At 38.0% G+C, this 20,575-nt stretch overlaps 1 protein-coding gene and 1 long non-coding RNA gene across 3 annotated transcripts in view; one reads left to right on the top strand and one right to left on the bottom strand.

The window, feature by feature from the left end:
* Positions 1-20,575, top strand: part of CDK13 (cyclin dependent kinase 13) — a 59,793-nt gene that overhangs the window by 33,024 nt on the left and 6,194 nt on the right. The window contains exons 6-14 of one of the 2 annotated variants that reach the window (XM_073332844.2): positions 3,781-3,825; positions 5,822-6,011; positions 7,924-7,980; positions 11,470-11,571; positions 11,684-11,761; positions 14,468-14,584; positions 15,415-15,546; positions 16,223-16,428; positions 19,770-20,315. In XM_073332844.2, coding sequence (XP_073188945.1) covers positions 3,781-3,825; positions 5,822-6,011; positions 7,924-7,980; positions 11,470-11,571; positions 11,684-11,761; positions 14,468-14,584; positions 15,415-15,546; positions 16,223-16,428; positions 19,770-20,315 — 1,473 coding nt within the window. The remainder of the gene's footprint in view (positions 1-3,780; positions 3,826-5,821; positions 6,012-7,923; positions 7,981-11,469; positions 11,572-11,683; positions 11,762-14,467; positions 14,585-15,414; positions 15,547-16,222; positions 16,429-19,769; positions 20,316-20,575) is intronic. The other variant, XM_073332845.2, reaches the window with a different exon arrangement.
* The window catches only part of LOC140907288 (uncharacterized), a 48,702-nt gene continuing 38,432 nt past the window's right edge, over positions 10,306-20,575 (bottom strand). The window contains exons 3-4 of the long non-coding RNA XR_012157444.2: positions 12,293-12,466; positions 10,306-11,565 (exon numbers count right to left, since the gene is read on the bottom strand). This is a non-coding gene — a long non-coding RNA (uncharacterized LOC140907288). The remainder of the gene's footprint in view (positions 11,566-12,292; positions 12,467-20,575) is intronic.

Raw genomic sequence — 20,575 nt, 5'->3', positions numbered from 1 at the left:
GGATTGATTTAAGTCACTGATTTTAGTGATGATTTAAATCACCAAGAAATAAACCTTAATCTGAATCATTTGTACTTTTTAGTTATAAATTGGTTCTTGATTTACAACATTGATTTACAATTCCGCATAGACTTCACACTAAATTTGATGCTTCTTTTTGCCAGCCAGGAGGAGATGCTGTAGCTATACACATTTATTTAAGCAATCATGTGACTTAATTTACCTTGATTCAGATTCTGATTTTTAACATTGTTATTGTTAGAAATGGTGAATGATGCATTCTTATTTACTAGATTAACTTTTTACTTGTGATTTGTGTCAAGGTCTATGTGGATGGAAATTCAAATTAAATTAAAAATGCACAAAAAAGCATTTACATTTTTAAAAATTCAGTAAAACTACCTTGAAGGGGGGAGGGGGGGAGAATGCTTATGCAAAAGTTCATCAAACCATATTTTACGTTTTAAACTAACTGATTTATTAAATAAAGTATCTGTAGTTAGTGAATTGAACTGCTTTTTTTCCAGATTTTAGAACGAATACATCCTATCCTCTCCCACTAGGCTTGTTTTCCTTTTCTAATCTGTGAATTAAAATCTTTCTGGCTTGTTCAACTTCCAGTTGGTTTCTTAGATTTGAAGGAATTAGTCATTGAACTGCATGAATTGAACAAACTGAAATGAAGAAAATATTCTCTCTGCACTTGCAGAAGAGGCTATTGCTATCAAAAGCTCGTTTTGTACTTCAGCAAACTGGTTCCAGGGGCTTACAGGAAAATCACTTTATCGAGAGATGTTTACAGGTTTTTCTCTAATTTAGTTTGTTAGAAAATGTTACTAATAGACTCTGGTCTCTCCACACCATTCACTCAGGAGATCTAATCTGTGTGTCTGATTAGATCTGAGTAATCCCCATTTTTTCCTCATAAAATACTATTTCATACTGGCTTAGTACTCTCAATTGTTCAGACTTTCTAAGCACTACTTCCACCAATGAATGGGAGCACAGTCTTCCATACTCTGGCAAAAATGCATGGTTTGGTGTCCAGCTTATGTCAGACCTCCCAAGTCAGTTACCCAAGTGTTTTTTTTTTAAAAAAAAAAAGAAAGAAAGAAAAAAGAGAAAAAAAATAGGAGTAAATGTGTCTGTCTTGAAGATCCCTGGAGGACATCTTGCCAGGTTTTTCAGCTCCCAGGTGGATCCTTCCTACACTACAAACCACTCTAGTGATATTTTTATAGTCACATCCATCTTGCATACACACCTTAAAGCATCATATTCCAGCTCAGTTGGTGATCTGGTAATAGGAACTTTTGCTTTTTACCACTGACAGAGCCCCTAAAATGGAAATAAAAAACAGGTGCTCTAATTATAAAAGAGCCAGAAAGTGAGATCTCCTTTTAAAGTCTCAGATCAGCATCTCTTGAAAAATACTAGGTATGTCTATACTGCAGTAAAACACCCGCAGCTGGCCCGTGTCAGAGGGCTTAGGCTGTGGGGCTATAAAATGACAGTGTAGACATGATAGCTGGGGCTGGAGTTCGGGCTGTGGGACCCTCCTCCCAAACACTGCACTTTTATAGCTCTAAAGCCCAGCTCCATGAGCCTATCAGCTGACATGGGCCAGCTGCAGGTGTTTTATTAAAGTGTAGGCATACCCAGGGTCTAAAAAACGAGTTCCCCAGATGCTAATAAAACGAATAAGACAAGGATGGTTTCTGTCTACCCAAGTCTCCTTTATATCATGTACCTCCTTAATAGATTCAGTTGCTGTCTCTTATCCCATGTTCAAAACTGAGCATTATTACCACTATCCAGCTGCTTCTCCATCAACACCCAGTGATGTTGAGGAAGCTTATCTCAGAAGGAACGGAGATGAGCTGCATGGTATTAGTGAAGGAAATTGGGCAAAGACATCGCTCTGTGAATACTCTCTTCCAGACTATTGGTTCCCTCCCTCCCCATAGGTACTTAGGAAGCAGTTCAGATCCTTAACATAGCAGGCACTAAGATGAGCAATGTATAAATCAAATAAACTGGTTACTCCAAATTACTTATTTGGATTTCATGAAATTTAGGGTAGTGGGACTTTGTGCTGCCATTGCACTGTATTATGAAATGTGGCTAATGGGGAAAGCTGGTGTGGAGGAATGGGTTATTTTGAAGAATAATGTAACCCCACAGTTCTTGAAATTCTTGGTCCCTAACTTGAAAGGGAAAATAGTTGCCATTTGGTGTTTCCCCATAAGAATGGGAATTATGTGGGATTTGTCTAGGTTATGCTTAAAGCCTGGTGCTTCTATGAACTGAGCTACCAAGTCTTGTGGGTTATGGGGAGAAACTGGTGGTTGTGCAGTGAACAGGCTGCTGTCCATCTACAGGCCTCTTTTGTGTTCTCATTCTCTCCTTCCTTCCTCCCCATCCCAATCACTGCCTTGAATATCAGGCCCATCCCCTGATGCGTATGCAAGGGTAAGAAGCAGGGCAGATGGCAGGCTCCCTGCTTTGTCCCTCCACACAATATGACATGATCAGGTAGCATAAATAACTTTTCTTTCACCATGAGATGACACCCACCTCATGAAAATAATCCTACATTTGTTTTTATGACCGAATCAAACAAAACACTTCATTTGGATTGGTCCAATGCTTCTTGCAGTAGCAAACTAAAATCAGTTTGAGTAATACTGAAAATCAAATTTGTAATAACCTATTTATGATTATGGCAATATGAAATTGCGTGTCACTCATCCTATGAATACAACAGTATATAATTGCATAGTAATCTAGTTCTGGCAGTTCCCATGTAGGCAAGAAAAAGAAAGTCAGATCAGCTTGACAGTTGAAACGCTGTTAAATCTGCATACAACACTGTATTTGATATTTAGTTGTATTTTGTAAAGCATAAATCTGATGTTACATTCCATTTTGATTTGCACTAGCACAGTCAGAAGAGTAAAATTGGAATTTTACTATATTTGCTGTTCCCATCTTACGTTCATTATAAAAATTGGACTGAGAATCTGGTGTATTTAATTGGGAGAGTGTTAAAAACAATTTTAAAGCACCCACCAAGTCCATATCTAATTCATATGCTGTTGTTTTATTTCTCAGTGCTCCCACAATAATTGTCATCCTTCTGAGATGATATCATCTATTGTGGTGTGTTGTTTGAACAGTGTAGTGAAAGCAAAATCACCCAAAACGAGGGTCGGTCCAGGTGCTTGATCCCCTGTATAATAGGGCCTCTTCTGAGCTCTTTTGCGGGAGCAAGCACATGGACTTCTGGTCTTTCCATTTTATTAACTTTTGTGAAAGGAAGGGGAAAGAAATGTGAGTTTTGTGTAGTTCTTTTGCTTCGATTTTTAAAAGGCACTAGTCCTGACTGGATAAGTTCACAGTGATAGCTCCTGTTATTATTTTACTATATGTTTAGAGATGAGATCTTGTGCTTTTTAACTGCATATGTGATGGGCTTGTAGTCTTCTTTTATGCAAGGAAGGGAAGTAGGCATTCATATGATGGGGTACCAGCATTAGTATCCTCCATACACTCAGGAATACAAAATATTTTCCCAAGATTAGTGGTATTTGGCTTTGCAGAGTTCATGAACCATTTCATCAAATGTGGTTAGAAAAAGTCACTAGATCATGAAATTTTAGTCTGATCCTGTCGTTTTTACATTATGACGGTGCATTTTGTTGGGGGTGGAGGGTGGGTTCAAGTTTTGGGTGGTCTGCATTTTAAGTGTTTCATGTACCACCTTCCTTCTTATTTAAGGTCACAATATCCCTGTGGCAACTACAACAATTGGTTACATGGCAAGTAAGGAAAATTTTAACATTTTTATCTGTGTTTTAAATGAAGTCTAGCTTTTGGAAATGAGGAGCTAGCAGCTTGTAACCAGCTAGCTCTCTACATACCATTGTGTGGGAACCTCAACATTATGCAAATGTTGCAACACAATGTCAGAAGACCTGTGGCTGTCTGCAGCTCCCTTTTAACACTGTCTTTCCCTTCCTACCTTCCTCCCATCTTCTTGATGTGACAAGATCATGTAATCTCTGGTCCATTTGCTCAGCACTTCCCTTGCCCTCCATAGATGTGTGACAACATGGGGGTTGAGGGGCTATCCTATAATCAGCACTCAGCTTCCTCTGCCTGAAATTGGGCAGAAAGAAGGGAGCTTAATAAAAAGCCACAAATGCCAGGAGAGCCATGTGAAGTACCCAAAAGGGTCACTCGTCTAATTTGATCTCAAGTTTCTTAACACATTATTTTCTTTAGAGTAGGAGTAATCTCTTTTTGTCTGCTTAAATGCTAAGGAAAGGACACTGACTAAGCTTCTGTTTGCTGGTCAGGGCCCTTCACTTTTCTCCAAGTTACGCCTTTTGGGTATTAACCTTATTTAAATGTGGCGTATTGAGTGCCCGTTGCTGAACTACAGACTTTCATTAGCTTCTAAAGTGAGACCATTATTATATAGTGAGCCTAGGCTGTTGGGACTTCTTGTCTGGTGTAGATATTAGTATTTTATAAAGGGGTGAGCCTTGAAGGTCCTGTTTTCTTGCGGGCCTTTTGCAAGGATAGGGAGACTTGTAGGATATAATTTCTTCATTACAACCCTCTCACTGGTCAAGGAGGGCTCAATGTCACTATGGAGAGCCCATGAACTTCTCTGAGTAGGAGTCAAGGCAGAGAAGGGGGAAAGGAAATAGGTTCTAGAGAGAGATTCATGCTGTTTTCTTACCTTAACACTTCAAGCTACGTATTCAGCATTCCTCAGTATTAAGAACCAGATTCACAAGTTGTCCCGTTGATTTTAATGGAATCACTTGTGGAATGATGTTTTACTTTTCAGTATGAGATAGGGCCAGATTTTGCCACACTAGAGGTGTGAGGGAACTAACTTCTGATGTGAAATCTGGACCTCTGCAGAGCTGCTGCTGACTTGCGGGCTTCCTCTTCTGACTTGTTCTGATCTGTGTTTATAGGCACTGCCAGTCTGAATAGTAGGCTCATTCCTGACACAATTCCACAGTGCAAGCTTAAAAATAAATCAGAGGATAACAACGGAGAAATACACAGTGTTAGCTCGCCTGTCCCCTAGATGTAACTTTTTACAAGGTTTTCACAAGGTTCATGTGAAGAAATACTAATCCAGCTAAGCCATTTTGCATAAAATTGGTATTTTGTGAAGGAGAAGCCAGTGTAACTCTATCCAGATATCCTCTGTACAGTAGAACCTCAGAGTTATGAACCACCAGAGTTACGAACTGAGCGGGCAACCACGCTCCTCTTTTGGAACTGGAAGTATGCAATCAGGCAGCAGCAGAGACCAAAAAAAAAAAAAAAAAAGCAAATACAATACAGTACTGTGTTAAACTACTTTTAAAAAAAAAGGGGGGGGGAGCATTTTTCTTCTGCATAGTAAAGTTTCAAAGCTGTATTAAGTCAATGTTCAGTTGTAAACTGAAAGAACCATAACTTTTTCTTCAAAGTTACAAACATTTCAGAGTTACGAACAACCTCTATTCCCGAGGTGTTCGGAACTTTGAGGTTCTACTGTATTAGCATTTTGTTCTTACTGTATCTCTGACATTTACAATTGTTTACATGGAAAAATAATAGGGACGTATTTTTTTAGCTGTATTTTAATACAGTTATGCAGTTGGAAATAAGGTGCATCTCCAAGATTATCCAGATTTTACAAAAATATGAACACTAATGTATGTGAAGAATACTAGGCTGTACTTTTAAAAGTAGAGTAATAAGATATTTTGGAATATTATGAAATCTGTAATTTCCCCCCTCTTTCTAGGTGCATTTTACCTGGTCTTTGAATATATGGACCATGACTTGATGGGACTCCTGGAATCTGGCTTGGTTCATTTTAATGAAAATCACATAAAGTCATTTATGAGACAGTTGATGGAAGGACTGGATTACTGCCATAAGAAGAACTTCCTACACAGAGATATTAAATGTTCAAATATTCTATTAAATAATAGGTATGGATATAACCAACTTGAAGTGGTCACAAAGTTATAAAATAACAGCTTAACCAAGAAACCTTTGACTTAATTCTAGCAATTTGTGTCACTTTCTTCTAGCACTAGAATAATAGACTTTCATTATTTAGGTTGCTTATTGCTACTTTTAAAACTAGTTTCAACTTTGAACCTCGTAACATTCAATTTAGGGTCTGTTCCTGCTGTTTTACTCATTACTTTACCTGTGTGGAAACACTAAGATCAGGACTTAAGTTCATCAGCCAGCGCTAAGAAATATAATTTCAGAGTTTAATCATAAAATAGATCTGGAGGAGACCTGTAGGCCGTCTAGTCTATCCCCCTGTGCTGAGGCAGAAAGGACCAGGTGTATCTAGACCATTGATAGGCAACCTGTGTCCCATCAGGGTAATGTGATTGTGGGCCGCAAGACATTTTGCTGACATTGACCATCTGCAGGCCCTCAGCTCCCTGCGGCCGCAGTTTGCCATTCCCGGCCAATGGGAGCTACAGGACAGCAGCGGATAGCACGTCCCTGTGGACGGTCAACATCCGCAAAATGTCTCGCGGCCCGCAGTCAGATTACCGTGCTGGGCCACATGCAGCCTGCTGGTTGCCTACCACTGATCTAGACCATCCCTGGCAGGTATTTGTCTAATCTGTTCTTAAAAACTTTCAATGACAGGGATTCCACAACCTCCCTTGGAAACCTATTCCAATGCTTAACTCTGCTTACAGTTAGAAAGTTTTCCTAAATCTCCTTTTGTGCAGATTAAGCTGATTACGTCTTGTCTTTCTTTCAGTGGACACAGAGAACAGTTGATTACTGCCCTCTTTGTAACAATCGTTAACATATTTGAAGACCTGTTATCAGGTGTCACTTCAGGCTTCTTTCCTCCAGACTAAACATACCCAGTTAAACTGACCAATGAAGAAAGGTTATTCTCCTTTTGTCATTTCTGTTGCTCTCCTCTGGACTCTCCAATTTATCCATATCTCTCTTAAAGTGTGGCACCCAGAACTGGACACAGTACTCCAACTGAGGCCTCACCAGTGCCAATTAAAGTGAATCAGTTACCTCCTGTGTCTTACATAAAATACGCATTATTAAACTCCAGAATTTTAGCCTTTTTCACATCTGCATCACATTGTTGACTCATATTCAAGTTATGATGCACTATAACCCCCAGATAGTTTTCAACAATACTACTGCCTGCCTTGATTTTTCCTTACTAAGTTTAGTACTTTGAACATTTATTTAATTTGATCTTGTTGATTGCAGACTAATTCTCCAAAATGTCAGGGTCATTTTGAATTCTAATCCTTTCCTCCAAAGTGTTTACAACCCCTCTAAGCTTGATATCGTGAGCAGATTTTATAAGCATACTCTCCACTCCATTATCCAAGTCATTAACAAAAATATTGATTAGTACCGGATGCAGAACAGATCCTTGTGGGTACCACTTAATATGTTCTCCCACTTAGTGAACCATTGATAACTACTCTTCAAGTATGGGTTTTCAACCAGTATGTGCTCACCTTTTATAATTTCTTCTAGACCACATTTCTCTAGTTTGCTTATGAAAATGTTACGTGGGATGGTCAAAAGTTGTACTAAAATTAAGATAAAACATATCTACTGCTGCCTTCCCCATAGTCCACTAAGCCAATAATCCTGTCAAATGAGAAAATTGGCTTGGTTTGGCATGATTTGTTCTTGACAAGTCTATGTTGGTGGTTATTTATTATCCTGTTATCTTTTAGGTGCTTACAAATTGATTCTTTAATAATTTGTTCCAATATCTTTCTAGGTGTTGAAGTTAGGCTGACTGGTCTATAATTCCCTGCGTCTTCTTTGTTTCCTTTTTTAAAGATAGATTAATCAGTAAAAATTCTTTACTCTTTCCACCAGGGGGCAGATTAAACTTGCAGACTTCGGGCTTGCTCGACTGTATAGCTCAGAGGAGAGGTAAGATGACTCCATGCTGTTAAATATATATATTTAAAGCATAGATCTCTGTGGTTATCAGAGCTAGGGATGCTTTTTTCTGTAGCGGGAAGTTTAAGTCAAATCACATTTTTAAACATGGCACACCTGGGAAGGGTAAAATAGACTTCCTGCTCACATTTCCAAAAGAAATGGCTAAAATCTAAGTACAGTTCTTTCTTTGCGATATCTCACTTTTAATTAGGGGAGTTTAATTTAAAACTTTTGAGAGCAGATGCAAAGACTGATGAAATTTTAAAAATATTTCATGCTGGTGTTACAATTGTATTGCTTCACCATGCCTGTATCTAAGAAAATTGCTGCTGAGTGTAATATGGTTTAGTATCTTTTAAAGGTTTGTACTTTAATGTCTCCTACTCGTAGTAATTTTCTCTGGTATGAATAGTAACATGCAGAATCTGGTTTCCAAAATTGAAGGTGTACACTTAAGCATTATACCACTTGCGCATTGGATAATTGCACCTATAGGAGCTCAGTTGCATGTCTGATGGCCATTTGTGCAAACAGTTTGATTTGTTCATGCTTGATTTTGAAAGTGAGGCCCAATAGTGTTTTAAGTGTTAAAGATTTAGTTTACTGTAGGTGCCAGAACAATAAGCTGGCTCTTAATGGCAGTGCCCCTGGTTCCAGTGGTTTATGTTGAATAGCCAGCCATGCTAATTCAAGAACATACCTTTTTTATAATTTTATTTATCATATTTAGCATGTTAAAGGAAAATTGCAGGTTTGGATAACTAAGCACCTGCTGGGAAATTTAATGATTTAATGGAGACATTTGCTACACAGTGAATGGATGCAATTGTACCTCAGAGTTCTTTTCAGTGTGTGCCACACTTGTTTAACTTTTATGTGTAGCTTCCATTAAGCCGTGACACTGTGGCTGCCATTAACAGATAACAGCTCATTAACAGCTCTTTTTACCAAATAATTAAAATGCATAGTTGTGGTAAAATTCAGATTGTTCTTTGGGGGTGGTGAAAAATGTATTAACTTACAAAATTTGTTTTTTAATTCTAAACAGCTGGTTTTAGTATAAACACAAGCAGCATTATTACTTTATATTCTCAATATAACCAGTATTAAAACTTTTTAGTTTTTTTTTTAACATAACTGCATATTAAATTTGGAAGGCTAATTGGAAGCTTTCAGAGTAACAGCCGTGTTAGTCTGTATTTGCAAAAAGAAAAGGAGTACTTGTGGCACCTTAGAGACTAACCAATGAAGTGAGCTGTAGCTCACGAAAGCTTATGCTCAAATACATTGGTTAGTCTCTAAGGTGCCACAAGTATTCCTTTTCTAATTGGAAGCTTGTTAGTTGCTTGGCATCTCATTCCTGATTCAGTCTCTCATTGAGTACGTCTTCTCTTCAGTAAGAGCAGGGTTCAGTGAACGTTAAGGATTGTGCTGTAGCAATTTTTCCACATTTTTACTAACTGAACTATATTTTTTGACAGTTGATTTACTGATCATATTAAACAGTATTTAGAAGGATTTGGGACCTTGAAGCAGCAGCAGAAGTTTCTTAAAGTATGACTTTAATGCTAGAATCACTCAAATATATTGTATATCTCACTTATCAAAATTTGAAAAGTCTGAAAGCAAGCTTTTTAAAAAATAAACTATATGCAATATTCACTTGTAATTGTGTGCTTAACTTATGCATGCATAGATCTTAAGTGTACAAAGTGGGTAATTCTACATGCGAATGAATAATTTTGGCCATTTTTGTACATATTTACCCAACTTCCTCTCAGAGTTATGGTAATTTCACTCACAATTGTGCATCTAACTTTAAAAAAAAAAAAAAAAAAAAACTTCTGAATGTATAACACTTTCCAGCTAGAAGGTGTGACATATTACATAAGAACGTACTGTCTAGAAGTCTTTAGCAATTGAATATTGATAGAGAAACTCGGTAACAAAAAAAATAAAATACTTCCGAAAAGAATACTCTCTTTTGGAATAAATCTGACAGATCTGTAGAGGGTGGGGTAAAATTTCCCACAAGATGTCCCATTTTCAAAAGTGACTTAAGAGCCTAAGCCATTTAGGCACTTTTGAAAATGTTTCCGGTAGTGTTTGTTGAAAGTGTGCGTGCTTGTGGGGCCACCAGAGGGGGATTTTTTAGTGTAAGGTTATCACTTTTACGCCCCCTTCAGTAAATACAGAAGTCCACATTGTAGATCAGTGTGTTTAGTTGATTAGGCAGTTGCACTGAACATCACAGTGGTGGTGGTTGCAATGTGGAATGTTCACCTGCTATGGAAGGTAGAAATTGCTTGTAACTTCTTTTTATTTAAGCACCGATAAGTTATTCAAATACATTACTTTATACCTCTGTGCATTTGCCATTCAAACCTAATGTTGTCACTAAGAGAGTAGTGCTTTATTAAAGAGGACAATTGAAAAGCACTGTCTCACATCTATCCAAAAACTATACTGAGAAAGGTGAGCTAGGTAGTTTCTGTTGTACTGGCTGCTGTCTTGAAAACTGTTAATACTGAAACATTGCTATCCACTGTCTAAAATATTGGAATCTCAGTTTTCAAATTGTGTAAAATGTTACAAAACCTCAAGTTACATAATATTAATGGCTAAAATCATACTGGTGATTGAGGGTGGGGTGAGAGAAGATAACAATCAGCAACCATGTATTCTGTGGTAAGGGCTGCTGAAAACTGGATATTCTACTGCATCTCCTAAGGATCTACAAAAATAGAGACTTCTGCTGAAATAGATTTGGCAATAGCTCTGTTCTGTTTTGATACTTTCCATTATTTTATTCTGTCCCCAAACTTTCAGTTTTCAGTCTGATAAAATTAAAGTAGATTTTTGTAGTGACAGTGCCTCCAGACACTGCGGCTGTCTTTCAGTGGGAGCTGGAAGTTTTGATAGCTTGCGAATGTAAAGTTGGGGCTGTTGGAATCCAGGAAGATCTGGGAGTTTTGAAACCCAAGAGGCAGTTGAAACTTGTGATAGTAGGGAAGGGCTGCATCTATGCTTCTCTCCTTTGTGGGCAGGGGCAGAGGTGACTTGAATTTTTTTTTCATTGTTGAAGTCTTCGTTCATCACTTCAGCAACCAACTTCCTTGTGCCAGTAACTGCACCTAACAGCAGTGGATGGACATGTTAACTAAAGTATTATCACTAAAATGATTAGCAACTAAATAGTTAGCAGTATAGGTATATAATTCTGAAGCCTGATATTTAATGCCCCATGAATGTTTACTTATCTCTGAGATACTGTTTCAGACTATCCTTTGGTAGATTTAAATAGGTGACAATGTTTACCTTTATATATAGTGGCAGCAGCCTCAGTATTGGTAAAGGGAATGAAAAACTGGAAGATTCTTAAAACAATAGTATAGTAGTGAAACATCAAGCTTTTATTAGTTCACTGCAATCTCATTTTAAGAGAAATGTTGAATCTTTCTATCTTCTTTTTTTCAGTCGACCATATACCAACAAAGTTATTACGTTATGGTACCGGCCTCCTGAACTTCTGCTTGGAGAGGAAAGATACACACCAGCCATAGATGTCTGGAGCTGTGGGTAAGAAGTTTTAATACAAAAGTGTTAAGTGTAAATCATGAACCAAAATATATCTCAAATAACATTTATATCAAATGATATTGATGGAATTATATAAAACTTTATTTTACAGCTGTATCCTGGGCGAACTTTTTACTAAAAAACCAATATTTCAAGCAAATCAGGAACTTGCTCAGCTGGAACTAATAAGGTAACTTTTAGATTCCACAGTGTAGTTGGTGCTTTATAAAATCATACACAATACTTTTATTTTTCTTGAGCATTCAAAAAAATGGAGTTACAATATTAACATTTAAAAGTTGTCAGAGTTGTTTCTCAGAATAAAAATGGTGGTAGCTTTTGGGGAGATGTAAAACAAACTATTCAGAATTGGAGAAGTGCTTAGTAGCTTTCCATGGCATAAGCAATGCAGTGGTAGGTAGGATTTTTTATAGTGCAGCTGGAGTTACCCCTTACTGAAACCCATCTCACAACGAGGCATTTGACATGCTCACCCTTTTAAGCAGGTGAGACTGCAGCTTCCTTACTCCATTCTCCCATCAGCAGGTTAAAAGGCCAACATGGAGAATAATGAATGACTGTTTTAAAGGGAAAGCTTTGCTCAAGGCTAGGTTCTCTCATACTGCTGGTCCTATGCTGCTTCTTCATTCTCTCACATGTCTGCAACTGGCTTCTGTCTGCTACAGGAAGGAGTGTTTCTCTGCTTTCCCTCAAGAGTTACCAGATATCTTGGGGAGGTCAAGGCTTTCTTCACCTTCCCACCCCAGTGGATCTTCTCAGGCAGTAGCTGTTTGAATTAGTAGAGTCAGAGCCTCTTTTCTCTATTCAGGTGGCAAATGCTGGCTCCTGCTTCTAATATCATAATCAACCTAGGCAGTGGTATGGAATCTTCTTCCTACAAAAGGAAAAAGAGGATGAGTCAGTGAATTGCTCCTTTACCCTGATCTCTTTTCACAGGAGGTCAAATATTTGATTCTGAAAAGCAGTAAGTTACATGGGCTGTAAATGCTATATGTAACATGTAGGAAAGTTGGTCTGTAAAAGTGTAACAACCCTTCAGAAGGAGCAAAACATGGCGATGGTCACCCTGTTGTCATTTTACACTCTCAAAACAAAACTCATGTTGTGTGAATACACGTTTGTTGTTTTTGCTTTAACCACAAGATGGCAGTGTAGCACTTAATTCCAGTTCTGGCTTTCTTTACCAAACTGGACATAGTTTTGTATAGAGTGAGTTGATGTCATTTGTAAAATTTATTCTGATATCAAAAGGACACTGTCAACTAATTGTTCATAGCTTAATTTTTTCTCTTTATTGATGCTGTACATTTAAAAATTTAATACATTATGACTGTTCCCAGCACATTTTAACTGGAACCTAAACCACCTATAATGGAATAGTTCTTAGTCATATCATTGTCAATTTTTAGCCTGCAAGCCACTTCTAATTAATTCGATGCCTCTACCACCAACATAGGTGACTAAAAAAAAAAAAAAAATGTTGATAATTTCTCCCCGTGGTCTTTCCCTCAATATTTCAAGACCACAGATAGACTTGGATCAGGAAAAAGTCTAGAGGAAAAAGTAGCATTGTCTTAACTTCTTTTTCAGAATATGCTTTAGATAGTATAAATAGGCACAAAGGCGGCACAGTGGTCTAAATATGGTCTATAGATAAGTCTCTAGCTATCTAGAAAATACTTCTAGTCTTCTGGGAATCCAAGGGCCATAAAAGGTGGTGTAGGCTCTTCTGCCCAAGACCACCCTATTTATAGGAAAAACTTGCTGTGGAAGTTGAAAACAAACAAGCAGCATCAACTAAGGATTTATGCAAATTTAGCTTTCTGGCTGCAAGGCCCACAAAACATAAACCCTACTTTTCACACTTAGTGGCCTTGTCTAGACTAGGGTGAAAGGGGTACTGTTAAAATATGTTACTAATACCTTCTGACTAACACTTTTGAAAAAGCCTAGTGTAGACGAGGCCCAATGCCTTCAACATGGGCTAAGATTTGTTGAGTTAAAGCCTGAGGAGAGCTTGGGTTTTAACTCCATCAGGTTTGCTTGTATTAAAGTCTACACTGTCTTGTCCACAACAGACTTTTGAAAAATGTGGTGGCTAACACATTGGAACACCCCATCTTTAAATCCTATGCTAGACAAAGCCAGTGGAAGGGACAGACTTGTGCAACCACATGTAGGGAGGTGGGCTGGCTCAGTGACCCTTTCCTTTGGCCAAAAGATGGTTTTAATTTTTTTAATTCAACCCCCAGTCCTTTTTCTTAAATTTAAAAATCAAACACCAAATCTCTGCCACCACCTTTGGTCCTCACAAGGCTCCTTGCTGTTCTTTAGCAGATAACTAAATTCTTAGTCAGCAATGGAGTGTTGTTTACTCCAGTCATTTGTCAGAGTTCCTTTCCACACCAAGAGTAAAAGAGAGAAACGTAATAGATCTAAACTCATCCAAATTCACTCCTGCCCTTTAAATTTCTGTCCTGTCTAGCCATCTGTGAAAGAAACTGACCTTGCATTAGGGTCCATGGGATGCTACCTGAGTATGCTAAGTGGAGTCTTCTATCATTTTCAAGAACACAGTAATTGTTTATAAAGAGCCTCTACTCTGGAGAAGTGTGGGGGAGGTAACAGTTTTTCTAGTGGTGTATTCTTTGGCCTCTTAAGAGTGGATATTTACCTACACTTCCTCCCCAACTCTTGAAAAACCTCATAGCCATGGATTACAGGCAGCCTGTGAATATGTCCATGGAGACTAGAATTTGTTTTCTTTGTATTAACAGTGCCTGTGAGTATAAAACTACAACTACACACCTTGTTGTGTTTGATCTCATACATTGATGGTTTTGTTTTGTTTGTTTGTTTTGTTTTTGGTGTATAGCCGAATTTGTGGGAGTCCTTGTCCTGCAGTCTGGCCTGATGTAATAAAGTTAGCCTATTTCAACACCATGAAACCAAAGAAGCAGTATCGTCGAAAATTGAGAGAAGAGTTTGCTTTGTAAGGATGGAGCCTTCATTTAACCATCTGTATTCCATTAAGTTTTCTTAGGTCCTTTAAGAATTTCAGTATTTTTCAAAGATTTGTTTCTGGGTTCAGTCAAATGTAGAGAGAAGTGACCTCAAGTTCCTATCCTTCCCTAGATACACACGCCGAGCTATTATTGTTGTTAGTTAATGGGAGCTGTGTATATGTATCAAGGAAGGGGGAATTGACCCAAATATTTCAGCCACCTGTCAGCTTTGTACTTTGGAAATGGTTGCTCTTTGGCCCTGGATGCACCTGCTCATTGTCCCTATGGCTAAAAGCAGGTCAGGGTACTTAGTCACTTTTAACTGTGATTGCCTAACATTAGGGACTTGTTAGTCATAAATTCAGTATATAAGACTAATTCTCTAAACCATGTATCCTAAAATAATGCCATTGGAGTTGTCTCGTGCAAATAACAAACATGAAAGTTACGGAAAACATCTGTAAGATTATTTTAAAAACTCCTTCAACTATTTTGGGGTTTAGGAAAATGTATCATCCTGTTTATATTAGTGGAGCCTACTTGTGTAACTTTAAAGCAGTAGAATTATTGTCTGTAGCCCAATTAAAAAGTATAAATGTCTGTGCTAAATTCCAAAGTGTATAGTAATATTAGACCCTTGTTAAAAGGAAAACTTTTAAAACAAATGTATGAATATAAGGCCCAAGTTTTAAATCATACAATTAAAGGCTACTTGACAAAATTAAAAAAATACAAGTTTTAGAGCACAAAGATGTGGCATCTGAAATAACACAAATGTGACACCCCCCTACCCCCATTTTTCTCTCCTTCTTGCCAGTATTCCACCAGCTGCATTAGATCTGTTTGATTATATGCTTGCTTTGGACCCTAGCAAGCGTTGCACAGCTGAACAGGCTCTTCAGTGTGAGTTTCTGCGAGATGTGGAACCTGCTAAAATGCCTCCACCAGAGTAAGTTACTTCCTGTGGTAATGTCAGTGCTTACCTGATACAAAATGGGAGCGTGTATTTAATGTTCATTGTGTAGTGGTGAAAACAAAGGTAGTACAAACATAATACCTAATGTGTCAGATATTAGTAACCGTCCCATTAAGAGAACTGCAAAGTTGAGTGGCTCCTGTACTATGAATGAGAACTGTTCCCTAGCTCCATGTTTGATTTGTTAGTCAGACATTTTGTACATCTTTCCTAGAGTTAGTGACCTTCAAGTGTATTTAGAAGAATGAATGTCTCCAAACAACAAGAGTTTAAAAAAAAAAAAAAAAAGCAAAAGCATTTATTCCCCTATTTTAAAGCAAAAATTCTGGATTACTGTTTAGAGGATTGCAAGTTGCTGAGTTCTTATACTAGAGCACCTTTCCTTTTTGTAAACTCTGTCAATCCAAGTAGACAGCATTGTCATGTTGAGAAACTAAATATTCATTTTGTTTATGAGATGAAGCCAGTTGATAAATAGTTCCATCTAGGAAGCTCTTGTGAGATTATGCTTGCATTACACACTTGTTATGAGTATGGATTCAAAGAATCCCCACAGAGACACCTTTTCAGATCTTATGTTGTATATTGAGCATTTATTTTAATATTTTGTACACAGATAATGCTGAATATTTACCATACTTCTTTACAGCCTTCCTTTGTGGCAAGATTGTCATGAACTGTGGAGTAAGAAACGTAGACGGCAGAAGCAGATGGGAATGACAGATGACACAACAGCAGCTAAAATTCCAAGGAAGGATTTGTCTTTAGGCCTGGATGATAGCAGAACCAACACCCCACAAAGCATGCAGACTTCTTCCAAACTCACAACTCAGGGCAACTCTAGTGTAGCACTTGGTCAGTAATCTTTTTTGTCATTTTGAAATTGTCTGTTACTTGCTCACTATGCATCTAGAAATGTAGATGTCAGCACTTTCAGTTCTTAGAATTCTTAAGAGAAACAAAATAGTGTAAATTTTAAAAATGCTAAAGATTTATCTTGTCCTTAGTAGTAGTAGTAGTCAGGCATTCCCAATATGACTCACATAATGAGTTTTCACCTTGACCAATGTCAAAGCTTTTAAATATCTTGACCTGCCTGGTAGTAATTTTAATTTTCGGGGTGGTTGGGAGGGGGTCTGTTGTCCACCTCAAGGTTTCTTATAACCCTGCCCATAAGCAGGTGCTCTAACTCATAATGTACAGCTCTTCATAGTCTAGAGCAACCTCACTGATCATGACATAAATTGAAGGGAGAGGGTTTCATGTCAAACATAATCTTCACAACAAATAGATTCCTCTTCCATGTTACATAATCTTCCCTCTCCCAAGTGTATCTGCTTTAGCAAATCTCTTCTAACTGGTAACGCTGAACTGAGATACTAGCTGATGAGGGAGCTCTTATAACAAGAGAATTAGTGAGCTACTTCTACAGTACTCCCAGCCCCACCCATTAAAGCAGAAAACCAAGCCTAGAGTGTCTTGCTTAATGATACAAAAACCTGCTTAGAAGCTACTAGAAAGAAAATGTTAATTTATAACCATAATCAAATGGGGTGTCTCCTTATGCAGGAGTTGGTACTACTGGCCTTACTATAAGCAAGGTGTTTTTTAACTTGCATTCTGAAATACAGATTCTGTACTGTGTGTGTGTAGGGCCGCTGACAAAGGAACAGACAAGAGTTTGACATATAGACAGCTTTATGATGCGGCAAGCGAGTATAAAATATAGTGGGAGCTGCAAGAATTGAAAGAGCAAATGTGTAGTGCATTCATTTAAATTCTGTATGGACAGTAATAATCTCAAATCCACTCTCCAACAGTAGACCATAGCTCCAAGTATATATTGCAGAGATGTACTGATATAGTTCTCATGACCCATATAGTTTACCACCTCTTGCTCCTGATCATCCTGTTTTTCATTGTAATCCAGCAGTCTATTTCTGCCACTCTTTTGCAACAGTAGCCTCAAGTCTTGGCAAGACTTTTAAACTCTGCTTATCCCCTAAAAATTTTATCCAATGCTGAAGATTAGCAAAATGTATTAGAGTCCCAGTGGTTGGAGTTATTTTCTTTATGCTGTTATAACACTTGGTCACCTCATAGAGTACTAACTGTATTAATCATTACTAATACAGTATTAATAGTACATATCGAATACCAAATTAACCAAAGAATTCAAAAAATTATTATTCAGCCCCATGTCATTCGTGGCACACGTGTAAGTATAGAAGAAAATATACTTCTCCAGGGTGGAGAAAGCAAGGTTTTAGTGTGTGGTGGAGTAGACACAGTATTGTATAAAATTGAAAATGTCTGTGTTTATGTTCTAAGATTCAGGAGTGTGTCCATGCTGAATGATCAAATACACAAGGCCATGGGGCAAACAAGTGCAGGCTTTATCCAGATTTAAATGAACTAAATCATTGCACGTATGACAATGCACAAAGCACTAATATTTTTCATTTTGGGTAAAAAATAATTTGTCCTGGATTATTTGCTACTGTTCTGGTTCTTATGTGAAGCTCTTGTCATTACATTTTATAACTTAACAGTGTGTGTGGAGCTCACTTATGATTTCCACCAAGAATTTGAATTCCCCTATGATATGGATAACTTCTAAAATTTTGGGGTGTGTAGAAAGATGCTGCACTTTTCTTTGTCTCCATTCATATTGTCTGCTGGATTTTCAGTTTTGGATTCTGAGAAATATCTTCTGTTCCTGGTTCTTGAACAGACCATTTTCAGATGTCACGTAATTTGCAGCAGGATTGACGTCTGTTATGTGGCTAATTAATACATCAAGAGAATGCAGTGCAAAGCGTCTGAGAGAGTAGAGTTCTGTGCATTGCCAAATAAAAATAAGTTAATTGTTTTTGAATTCCCACTGTCTTCACTACATTTTAGCTGGTAGCACCACAGCGCAAATCAATAAGGAGGCTGATTTAATTTTGCAACAACTGTCTGCTCACAACTGTGTCCACTTCAGTGATGAGTCAAATGCCAAGGACAGAAAGTTTTAAAAATTCCAGCTTTCCAGGCATTCATTGGATGCTGCCAGAAGTTACATTACATTGGTAGCCTTCTAGTTTCACATGTGAAAGTTCAATTTTGACATTGGATATTTGATATCAACCTGACAGAGGCACTGTTTGTATAAATAGGAAGACGTGATGCCTTTGCTTCATTTTTCTATAAAGAAAGAAATTTCCCCATTATAATTAAATAAGATGTTATCCAAGGCTTTTATTGTGTTCACCAACTGGCAGATCTGGAATTGAAATTCTAATTATTAGAATTTTGTGGCATTCCCAATTAACAACAGTTTCTTTTCTCTTACCAGTCATGCTGCTAGGTATATGTGCTCTCTTTCATGATGAATCTGTAGGTACACCTTGAATAAGGGATCCTGTTCCATTCCTGCTTCATATTTGAGTGTACCCTTGATCTGTTCTGTCTGTTTAAAGTTCATAAGTCTCGTAACACAAATAAGAAGCCTCACCATAAAGTGCCTTTGTGGGTTCTTTTAAACTTAGACTACTTTCTCCAGCTCTTTAAAGCTAGCACTAAGTGACTTAAAACCCATGCTCCTGCTCTCATGTGGCTGTCTCCCGACACCTCTGAAATCAACAGAACAGTCTTCTATCTTACTCAGCACTTTACTTGTCCTTCTCAGTAGTTTTGCACTTATGCCATTACCTTCAGATAGCTCATGAGCTTTGGGGTCAGTTCGTCTGGTCACCTTAGCAGGTGTCCCAGCATACAAATTAAGCATCTGGAGGGTCAGGGTATGACTGGAAATGTGTTTTGCAGTTGGCCACTTTTTAAGCAAAGGGATGTAATATGTCAAAGATAGGAGACTTTGTGGTGACTGGAAATCTTACAGCTGTCTAAGGCAGGTGGCCTTAAACCCTGGCTTCATTGTATTGTGGAAAATTGAGCTCAAACATGATGTTTCTCGTCTGTCTTAGTGTGTGGGTGTGCCCTTTGTAAGTCATATTCTCTGTATTGGATCATGCTATTTGATTTCCTATTAATACTCTTCCAAATGTAATTAATTTGTAAAAGCATTCCATTTCTGTATTGTCAGAAACCTGTACTTTGCCAAGAATATCAGCCATGGGCTATTAAGCTTGATTTGGAGCCTCTGAAATATGACAGTTCTAAATAACGCTTTTAAAACTCCTTTTTGTCTTTAGTGAAAACAAGCACTGGACAGCAGTTAAACCAGAATGAAGTGGCAATCCTGCTAAATCTTCTACAGTCTAAATCAAGTGTTAGTATGGCACATTTTGCCGAAGTGTTGAATATTAAGATAAACGCAGAGACTCAGCAGCAACTAGATAAAATAAACATTCCTGCTGGTATTTTGGCAGCAGGTGAAAACCAGCCAGAGCAACAGCCGCCTCCACCACCACCAGAACAGGAGCCTTTACAACAGCCAGCAGTCACTCAGCCAGCTTTACCACCTGCTCAGCTGACACAGCCTAAAATTGAGACTGATGCTGCCCAGGCAGCTGTGCAGAGTGCATTTGCTGTTTTGTTGTCTCAGTTATTAAAGACTCAGCAAACAAAGCAAAAAGATCTTGTACTAGAGGAGAAGGAGAATGGATCAGGAAATGAAATGTCGTTACAACTCAGGCAGCCTCCGGAGCCCCGCACTCCTGCATCGGATAACCAGGAGGACACGGAATCTCCACCATCTGTTTACCCACATCTGATCAAATCATTATACTCATGTGCAGGTACTTACAGTTTTTAATGTTGATAAGTAGATATCTTGACCCCCAGAGAGAGTGACTTGGAGATAAACAGCTAACAACATGCTTTGTACCCCGTGTATGCATGGTTACTCCATATCCATTAGCAAAACATGCACAGGAGTAATGACAATGAGGACGTGAGAAGTAATTTCATTTCCTTTTTGTCACTATCTTTTAAAAAAAAAAAAAAAACCCTTTCATCGTTAAATGTGACTGATTTTATTATACTGTACGTATACAGC

Source organism: Lepidochelys kempii, chromosome 2, assembly GCF_965140285.1.
Source record: "Lepidochelys kempii isolate rLepKem1 chromosome 2, rLepKem1.hap1, whole genome shotgun sequence".
Taxonomy (NCBI): Eukaryota; Metazoa; Chordata; order Testudines; family Cheloniidae; genus Lepidochelys; species Lepidochelys kempii.
Note: the sequence above shows the minus strand (reverse complement) of the source record. Positions and strands in the feature narration are given on the sequence as shown.